Raw genomic sequence first — 10,592 nt, forward strand, 5'->3', positions numbered from 1 at the left:
CACGTGTCGAGATCGTGGATTCTGGCCAGCGTCCGGTCACCGTCGGGGCGCCCCTTCTATCTCGTTTCTCGTCTAGCGACCGCCAGAGGTTTTCCGACTCAGCTATCCATTCCGCAACACCAGACACGCTTTCCATACAACGTGTCAGTTCGCGTAACCTGGGCCCCACGCCTACACTCCAAATAAGTAGGATTTGCGCCTTCAGACCGGCGGTACCGGCCGTTTCCGTCGTCATCCAGAGAACGATAAATGCGGAGGTGGATAGAACCATCCCCCCCCCCCGCGCCCAAGATAGAGAAGCAAGGCGGAGCACCGGAACACCTCCGTATCCTCCGATAGAGGAGGGGGTAAAGAACTTAAGATAGAGGAGGGCAGAGAGGGAGAGATCGCTCCCCTCCCCTCAGAGGATCTCTGATACTTTGGATCGCCGGTCCGCCTGTCCATTTGTCCGCCGGCGCTTTCTGCTTCGAAATCGGCGCGAGAATCGATCGCGGCGGTGCGTGCGATTTTCACGTCCTTTTGCATTATTTCTTGCATTTATCTCATAATCTGCGATCAGGTGGGTTGTTGGGGGGTTTTGGTTCCTGCGTGGTGCGTCGTGTTGGTTTTTGCGGTGGAGTGTGGACTTCTTGAGGAAGATTTGATCTTCCCTTTATCTGCCTCATGGAATTAGGTCTTATTTTGGTCCGTCGAAGAATATTCTTGCCGGATCTAGTTGCTTTTGGGATTTATATGCAGCTAAAAGTTTATAGTTTTCTCCTTTTTCCTGGGTTATCTGTTCATTTATTTTTCTGATTTCTTTTTTTCGTCGATGAAGGGAACTCATTTGTCATCTAAAAGGAAACAGTGCAATCTCAGTAGTTTCACCTTATTTCTTATAAATAGGTTTGACGTTTTAATCGTTGTGCTTTTGTGTTTTAATGTGGCTGATGACGGGACAACAGTCTTGATTGCGATTTGTGAGTAAAGACAGCATCTTTGATCATCCAGCGGTGCTTTTCAATATTTTTTTTTTATATAATTTCTTCTTGCTGTGGATATTTGTCCATTTTCAGCCGCTGCGTTCAGTATTCCTTTAATTGTCTATATGAATAGTGCTGCTTGCAATAATCTAAGTATTAAAAAATATTACAAAGGGCGTTAAACTTTAGAGCTTAAGCAGTCATAGTGCTAGATACGGAAAACATATAGAAGATCATGAATTATATCGGGCAAGTAATGGGAAGAATTTATATGGTATGGGTATTTCTTATGAAGATCATCATGCGCTCAAGTGAGTGAAGCTTGAACCTCTTGGGGAAATGGAGTCCTGATGATGCGTTTGAGATACATTGCTTCATGGAAGGTGTACTCTCGATATGTGAATGATTGTCTGTCACAAACTAGCCTGCAAAAATATGAAGTAAAGCCTGTCGGCATGTATGTGGTCATTGATGGGGATTTCTGCTTAATGCTTGCAGAAATTCAAAGACTATTAGGAACTGGAATTGCAATAAGTGTATGGCTACAGTACTAATAACACCCTCTGTACAAGACTGGAGAAAGGTTAGATTGTATTGCAGCTAGATTTGATTACCAACATCTGGCAGGATGTCTGAGACAAAGTTCTAGGGGTCCAGAAATGGGTATGTAGAAAGTGCAATGGTTCTTTTGAGTCTCTATAGGGCTAGTGCCACATGTTAAATTGTTTTGTACCAATCAACCTAGCGTTCCACTGATCCTAGCAAAATTGGATGACACTTATTCATTCCAGCAGATTTGATATTCATCAACTTATCTGTGTTGTGAGCTGAGAAGCTGAGACAAACGAGAGGAAATGGAGGAATGGTGAGACCCTGTTGTTATAGTTCAGAGTGGCTTAGGGAATGAAGGTGAGAATGCAGTTCAGGAACAGCAAAGTTACCAATCTGGACTATTAAAATGTCTGCCTATGAAGGTGTAATTCCTAAAATCTTCCAGCAATCAATCCATTCCAATGAAATCCCAAGCAACAACTTGACTTTTGTTTTAGACTGTTTTTCAGTTTCAAAAACATACTCTTGCAAAAAACATTAGTTGGGGACTGAATATTTTTATTGCTCGCAGAGATTTCTCCAACTAGTGCCTCTGTAATCTTATAACTTTTGATAACAGGTTTCAGGAGAATTAAGTTCAGATGCAGTCAAATCCAGAAGATGCTCTCCATAAGCCTAAGAAAGAATATTCGCCATTGCCTTCAAATCAGATAGTGCTTTACAACCCTGATGCAGGTGATTCAGGTCAGGATGCTCTTGAGGTTACTGATTACATAGAGAATCATACTTCATCAGTCCAAAATTTTATAGCACCAAATTCTTCTAGCCGGGTTCTGCCGACTGTTGGGGCATTCACTGTCCAATGTGCTTCATGTTTTAAATGGAGGCTTATTCCAACAAAAGCGAAGTATGAAGAAATTCGTGAAACTATCTTGCAAGAACCTTTTGTATGTGAACGAGCTCGTGAGTGGCGGCCTGATATATCATGTAAAGATCCAACAGATATATCTCAGGATGGTAGTAGACTCTGGGCAATTGATAAACCTAACATTGCTCAACCACCTCGTGGCTGGGAAAGGTTGCTTAGAATCAGAGGTGAAGGAAGCACTAAATTTGCAGATGTGTATGTCCTTCCTCTTGCACCTTCTTTATCTTTCAGAATTAATTGGCTAGTCCTCGTTAAAGAATCACCTGTTATTTTGAACTGAAAATATATACTCTATACTCATTTAAAGATACTTCTGCTGTCATCACCATATAAAAAACTTTCCCACAAGAGATAATTGTAATTTGCCAATGGCATTTGCAAACATAAAATATGCAAAGCTTATGATCCACATAGCTAGAAGTAGGAAAGCCTTTCACTAATTTGCAATATTTTTGAAAAATGTGGTTACACGAACTTTCATCTCTTTTGCTATATCTTGAAGTAACATTGTTTTATCAAAAATATAATTGCTATTTTATAGCTTTGCTATACACACGCTTTTTTCCCCTTATCAATTTAAGGCTAGGTATAATCTTCTTTTTTCCTTTTTTTTATAATAATGGAAGTCTAGATCTCCAAACAAATTTGTCTTTTACTTTCATATTTGCCAGTTATGTCATGAGGTTATTAAGCTGAACTTTGCTCTGTTGATATCTGGTGCGTTAAGATCATGCGACACAGTTTCTTGATTTTCATTTGTCATTATCAGACAACTCAAGCGACACATTATATTAGAAAAAAAAGACCAACCTACTGCATCACATACATTGGAGCAAACTGTTTTAAGTAGTCAAATATTTAAGCAAACATTTTGATGTGCTGCAACATATAAGTGGAAGTTCACACGGATATCGAATCAAAGTGCATTGCCTGCAGCCTAATGAACATTGATGGCACAAATAAATAACATTTTGTAACCTTGTCATTCTGGCTATGACTTAAAGAGTCATACATGTATCTCATTAGTCGTTTAAGATGTTTATGCTTGGAACAATGTGGTGAATCACTAGTTCGTGGCAGATGAATTTGGTCTTCTATAGGTTCCTGTGTTCTATGAACTATGTGAGAATTAATGCAAATGGAAGTGTACCTTGCATGCATGCTTCTCAATAAGTTTGATTCTTATTTTGTGCACTTAACATATGCTATGATATTCTTTATTGCATCACATAAATGATATAGATAATTCTAGTTGAAATCATTTCCTTACTGTAAGCTATATTGCATTTAATACAGGCCGGTCTCTAAAGGCCTTTGGGCCCCTAGAAGAAAATTAATATTTTATCAGTTTATGAGATTTCTTGCACTTAATGCAGGCTAGCCTCTAAGGCCCTATTTGGATGCTAGAGTTTCTTATCTGTCAATAAGATATGTTTTAATCTATCTATAGCCAAACAAAGAGGAGTTTGAGGAGAAGTTATGTAACGGGAAGGGAATATTTAATTTGATCCTAAATAGTCCTCATGAGAAAAATCATCTCTCAAATGAAACTCATAATCCTAATGTTTCAAGGATTGTGGCATGAGGATGGCTTTGATCTTAGTACTTTCTCCTTTCCAACCATTTCTCCCTTTCTGACTTTAAAAACTAATTAGGCCTTGTCCAACGAATAATGTAGCCTACCATCCAAACATGCCCTAAAGGTGTTTGGGCCCCCAAAGTAAAACTAGGACATCTAGCATCATAACTCTTTGTCCATTAATTCTCTGTCCTTTTATTTTCTATTTGAAATTGAATCTTTGGGCATTTTTATTTTTGCATATCAAAAAGCTAGCCATTTAGTAAAAGATTCCAATAGTGATTTTACTTGTTAGCTACTCATTACTAGCAGTTAGGTAAGCTAGTGTTCGAGTATTAGTGGATCAGCCCGGTTCAAGGTAAATATGTGCCGCTCTCTTGCTCTCTTGATTAGTCCAAGTTTTTGTTTATTACAAGGAACTTTTTGGCCTAGCCAAAATGAGTATCTGGCAGTTTTCGTAATGCTATGTGTTGCTGAGGATGCAGGGAATGCCGATGCAGACCACCTCTGTGAACTTGCAAGGCAACAAGCAAGGGTCAGAGAGCTCGTTGGATTGGCTCCGGCTAGGCCCTCTGATACTTAAGGCCCTGTTGGAGGTAGAGCTGTTGGAAGTAGAGCTGTCTGAAGTAGAGCTTTTATAAAAAGTTGTTTGCTATTTGGTAACTATATTTTTAAAGTGCTATGGTACTTTAACATGTGTTTGGTAAACAAACTGAGAAAGTACTTTTATATGATAAAATTATCATAAAGGACATTGCATAGTATTATACAACAGAGCATAATAAAACATAACATATATTAATACATAATAAACGATATAGTATAATATTACTATAATGTAAAATAATATAATATGACATTGTATAGCATAGCATAATATGACATTCTTGGCTAGTGCTCTTGGGGAAGGAAAAGAGTGGTTTCGTGGATCTTCGGCTGCTTCAGGAAGCAATAGATAGATGTGAATGATGGATCGATAGGGACGTTATTACCCATGGGCTTTTCCATAATATGCTCTTTATCTTTGCTTTTCAGTTCAGGATAGATGTTAAGAAAGAGGTGAATCAGCATGTGAAAAGCATCAATGAAGGAGAGTCTGAAGCTTCTTGTTCAAAATGGAGTGCTAGATTCAATTTCATAGCCAAAAAAGGTGTGTGTGTTTTGGGGGGGGGGAGAGCAGGGGCTGAACTCTTCTTGTGTTCGATTGTTGCATTCGCCGAGGAAGCCAAGAGGATAACTGAGAAGGGGGGCGAGGGTTGGATATACTAGGAAAAAGAGGGCAGTCCTCGACACTTCATCTTGACCACACATTGTGAACCGTTTTCACATCGCCTTTCGCTATCAATGCTTTCATCTTCTTCTATTGGACTCTCCGGAAAAAGAGGGGACCAAAAGCTTGGTTCGAATGCACTTGATCATGATCCTCATCCTCAGAGACAAAGGAGAAAGCATAGGTATATATATAATGAAGTGGTGGGATTAAGGGAGACACCTGGTCCTAGGATGCATTCAGTTTCCTGAATCCCTCTAGACGAGGCTGTCTCGGGCCAATTGATTGGGATGGTTGTGTCTTGCAACTTGGATACCCTAGCATCTTGGATTCCATTTTTTAAGTTCTTCTCTTCATTCTTGTTGTTAATGATCATCCCAGTCCTTCTTGTATTGTCCTCGTACTGTCCCGACCTAGCTGTAGGTTGGAGCAGGCCCTAGTATCAAGATTTAAACCTTTATGAAGATTTACATATTAGTAATTTGGGTTACATTTAATAAATCTTGGAGTGAAATTATAAAATCACTTTAAGGCTATCTTTCTCTAAGACCACAACCATCCCAAATCTATATAAGTCCAGCATCCATCAGGTTGCCCTCTCTTAATTTTAGACCTTAATCTCCACTGACTGGAGGGTTGAGGGCGATAAACAAGGAAAACACGGAAACCTAGAGCTTAGGCTATTATGTTTGTGATAATTTGATTAGAATGCTATTTTACTAATTTTATTAATGTCGCAGGATTTTTAACTGCGAGTGCTTACCTGGCTGTCTAGGTGTTCTGCCGCTATTTAGGGGTCTGACTACCTTGGCATTTTGATAAGTTTGCAAATGAGCTCTTCAAAACCATCTAAACGAGAATTAATAAAATTTATTGTTCATAATGGATGCTTTCCAATTACTTCCAAGGTAGATGTTTTGTGACAACATTCTCACATGTTTTTCTATTAAATTTTGAACATCAATGAGAATCCATAGTAGCTGTTTATCTATTTTTATGATCTCGTTCATCAAGTTATAAAGTAAAAAATCTGTCAACTATAATACTTTATGCACAGGGAAGCATGTCGACCCATATTCATTTCTTGTTTTGCTAGGCATGTGGACCCATCCTCGTAGTTTTTTGTAGTACGTGGGCAGCAAGATACAATGTGAGATAGATGGACTGATGGAGTTGTCCTTATCATTTCATTGGATTAGAAGTTCTCGATGTATGGTTATGGACAGAACTCAAGAAGATTTTTGAAGTGATCAATTAGTCTTGTGAAGCTGAAAGCTCATGTTAGGAAGGACAAAGGCAGGCTGGTCCCAAAACATATGATGGAAGATCGCATGATGACATATGGTGTAATTATGTAGAAGAATATGTGATACAAGTAAGACTTGTGCCAAGTTATTTTTAGATTGATATATCTAATATGGAATAACGTATCAACAGTCATTCCTATGCAAGTTAGCACTGCCGGGGTATGCCTTCCATGTCATGTGCTATCTGAATTTGATTTTTATTGACATGGAAAGCTAAGTGACAAAGTTGAAAGCTATGCCAAATACATTAGGAAAACCTATAATTTTAGCATTTTATCATTTTTCATTATACTCTTGTAATGCATAGGCTCGTCTAAACACACACGTAAAAAAATTATCTCCTCCATATTGCAGCTCAGGTCAAAAGATGAGCTATAAAACACAACTTACATTATACTTCAAAACAAGTATAGGGAGCTATAATTTTGATGTAAAAACTTAATTATAATGATTTTGAATGCTATCAAGGGAACATGGGATGAGAGTTGGGACTTAATGTAATTATAGCAAGGCCATAAATATGGAGCTTCAGAGTCAGCCGCATCCATCCAGATACCCGGTGAAATTTGATCTCATGAAAACAAATGAGTTCTGTAAGATCCTTCAGTGGGTACAGCAATATGTGGGGAAGGACCGTGAGATTTTCCAGTTGTAATGCTTTAGGTTCAGAAGCTCGGTGATATATTGGATACCTGGAATCATCATTTCCTTGGGGCAACATTGTGAGAACTTGCATGGAGAAGGCATGCAACAGGGCATCTCTCTGAGAAATGATTTTTAACGAAGTCTCCTTTTGTCATTTCAGCTATTTACTTGGATTGTTTATATTTGTTTTTGAGGTGAATCCACCTTGTGGCACATATATGCACCAGCATGATGCCAGATGGTTCACATAAGCAATTGTATTTGTTTAATGCCATAATGGTTCTATTGTCATGTTGACAATGGTTCACTAATTTATATATGCAGTACATTCTAAAGCTTTTCTGAATCCATCATAATTGTTGGAGCATTTGCTTTCAAGGAGGGGATGCTTGGAGACAATTCTGTTTTACGCTTTTGTTCTTCTCTCTCTCTCTCTCTCTCTCTCTCTCTCTCTCTCTCGCTTCTGTTATTGCCTGCTTAAAATTTTACTATCTGGTCTATATTAGAAAACCAAGATCTTCCCAGATCGCAGACAACTTTTACAGGGGTTCTAGTTTGATATATCGTTGCTTCAAGCATTGGTTTACACCATCTAGATGCTTAACAACAATTCCTTTTTTTTTCTTTTCATTTTGTGCTTGTGCGAAAGATTATGCTCTCATAGTCTCACTTGGTGCTTAAGTGAAATCATTTCCTTTTTTAACTGTGAGGTGGCATGTGTTGTTCATGTTCTCTTTGTTTGTTGGACTTGTATTAGATTCTACCATTAAAGTGATAGAGGTTTTTGATTGGTGGAGGGGGGTTCTTAAGAATTTATGGATTTATCCTGCTTTTAGCAAAAGAGGCGGGGGTGGTTGCTGTTATTAGATTAAATAATGTGGCATGGGCAAAATTAGAGCATCGTCCAGGATTTTCCTAGTTCGTTAGCTTCCCTTTTAGGACTTTAATATAATGTCATTAAATTTAACTTTAAGTCCTAGAAGGGAAGGTATAGAACTAGGAAAATCCTGGACGATGCTCTAATTTTGGCATTAGCCAGGATTATGTTGCAACCATGTTTTCAGAACTATCTGGGACTGTTGGAGTGAAGTTTTTTTTCCGGATTAGCAGAAGCAAATGTTCTTAAATGTTTTTTTTCCTCCCCAGAAGAAAACTTGCTGTTACTTTTATTATGATAGCTTCTGGAGAATTTCTATTTACAAACCTTTATCTCTTTAGCCAATATTCTTTGCTTTTTTGGTCTTTCTATTAATATGCCACATATTAAAAATAATTCTGCTTATGCATGAGTCAGTTGACACCCTACGAAAACTTTATCTATTGCCAATGCCAAGGCCAGTATGGAATGCAGTTTTAATTTCTGTATGCAATATTGGTAATTTAATTTGGAATATTGTGTTAATAATGACTAATATTTTTCCAGGTATTATATTTCTCCAACTGGGAAGAAACTTCGGTCGATGGTCGAGGTTGAAAAGTATGACTGAAAATTCTTGTGCTTATGCCTTACAAAATGTTTCAAGATTGTTAATCATGCCTTCCTATTCCTGATTCTTTATATTCTGACTTTTATTTGGATAAATTTGCGTCCTGTTTGTTTGGTCTGTGAACATTTTGAGCATGCTATTGCACGTGCAGGTATTTGAACGAACACCCAGAGGATGGTGTCAATAAATCTCAGTTTTCGTTTCAGATCCCTAAACCTCTGCAAGATAATTATGTGAGAAAACGTTCTTCACGCGTAACAAGTCCTTGTGATGGTGCTGGCCTGGGATCGACAAGGCCTCTTGGACCAGAAGAAGGTATGTTATTATAGTGAAAGTTACTTAGTGTTCTTTCAGAGCCCTATCAACTGCAAAATTGTCCTGCAAGCTCTCTGTGCTATTGCTCTTCTTGGTAATGAATAAATTCTTATGCCAACTTTGGGGCTGTTCAACCTAAGAATTCCCCTGATCGTGTGGTATCTGTTTTGTAAGATGTAGTTGTTTATCTTAAAGAAATGTCACTGTGATTTTGATGTGAGCTGAAAGGGTGAGGGGAGAGAATGACAACTATAACCTGCTGGCATGTAATCTTTTTGCAGCTATTTGGAAAGCACCTTATGGTTTACGAATTCTTCAAGCAATCCATTCATTGAATCTGCAGATAAAATATCATGAGAACCAGCTCTAGTATATCACTCATGAAAGTGTGATATATACTGCAACCTTATTTTGGGATCTTCTGTTAGCTAGTTCTTACAATTTGCGTTATTCATGTTTTTTAGTTAAAGTCTCATCAAATTTCACATGTATTCTCATGATATTTCTGATATTTATGTAATCCCTCCAATACATTTACCTGGATACTGTCAGATTTTTATCATTTCCCATATTGAGAGATTGTGATTTTCTTGCTAACTGATTGGATATCGACCTCAAAACTGTTGTGCTAACTATGCTAATACTATGCGTGGTTGTTCCCGGTGCAGTGAATCCCCTTTCCTGGGCAGCTCCCCCTATTAAGAGGGAGCTTGAGAGTGGTGGACTGGGTTCACCGATTCCTTATCATGGGGCGCCTGGTTTCCCTCCTATTGAACCTGCACCATCACCGCCAGCAAAGAAGAAAGCAACCGAGAGTTCATCCAGACATAGTTACAATAGTTCTGCATATATTCAGCCAAAGATCAAGTTAGAAGATGCTTAACAATCCAGAAATGCTTCTTCCTATGAGCTATAGTGTGCTGTCTACTCTGCCTTGGTGCTGTGGTTGTGATGCTATTTGTTTTCTTTTTCCTCTAGTGTAGCAAAGGGAATGATAGGTACAAACATACAGGGCAAGAAGGGCATACCTTTTTGTTAGCTTGGTTGTGGAATGCTCAAAGTTTTGGTACAGAGGGATACCAACATTCATGATACTCTGAATATGAATGACTTTACAGCAGTCTAATTTAATTAACTTTTCGCAGTTTCTAAGGTGCTTGTTTGTTGGGCGCCTGGATGGTGACTTTGATGCTTAATGTTTTTTGAGAGAACCGGGCATTCTCTCACCTGAGATTAGAGGTAGTACATCATGAACCGCAGAACATGGATTAAAAGAAACGCTATATCAAGTATTTTGCATCGAGGAGCACCATGATAATGATGGCCTGACATCCGCTCGTCATCTGATTACAGATTGTTCTTTTTTAATTGATGTGTGATATGTACACTTGTTCTTTTTTAATTTATGCTTTTGAGAGTAAGAACTGAAATACAAGGGCTGTTCGAGGTGTTAAAAGTCTTCTGCCTGTGTGTCTCAGAGGGTGAGAGATGTTGACTTTTGTAGCCATGCGCGAATGGAGGTTTCGATGCTACAAAATTGGATATGA

The 10,592-nt window shown here is 38.5% G+C and overlaps 1 protein-coding gene across 1 annotated transcript; it reads left to right on the forward strand.

Annotated features, from left to right (window-relative positions):
* The first annotated feature begins 222 nt into the window (after positions 1–222).
* On the forward strand, positions 223–10,197 carry LOC103715541 (methyl-CpG-binding domain-containing protein 2-like). The gene is made up of 5 exons (XM_008803208.3): positions 223–496; positions 2,134–2,637; positions 8,667–8,720; positions 8,882–9,045; positions 9,714–10,197. Exons 2-5 carry the CDS (start codon positions 2,156–2,158, stop codon positions 9,926–9,928), a joined length of 915 nt encoding a protein of 304 aa, XP_008801430.1. The 5' UTR covers positions 223–496; positions 2,134–2,155; the 3' UTR covers positions 9,929–10,197.
* The last annotated feature ends 395 nt before the right edge of the window (positions 10,198–10,592 follow it).

The sequence above is a fragment of the Phoenix dactylifera genome, chromosome 7, assembly GCF_009389715.1.
Source record: "Phoenix dactylifera cultivar Barhee BC4 chromosome 7, palm_55x_up_171113_PBpolish2nd_filt_p, whole genome shotgun sequence".
Lineage (NCBI taxonomy): Eukaryota > Viridiplantae > Streptophyta > Magnoliopsida > Arecales > Arecaceae > Phoenix > Phoenix dactylifera.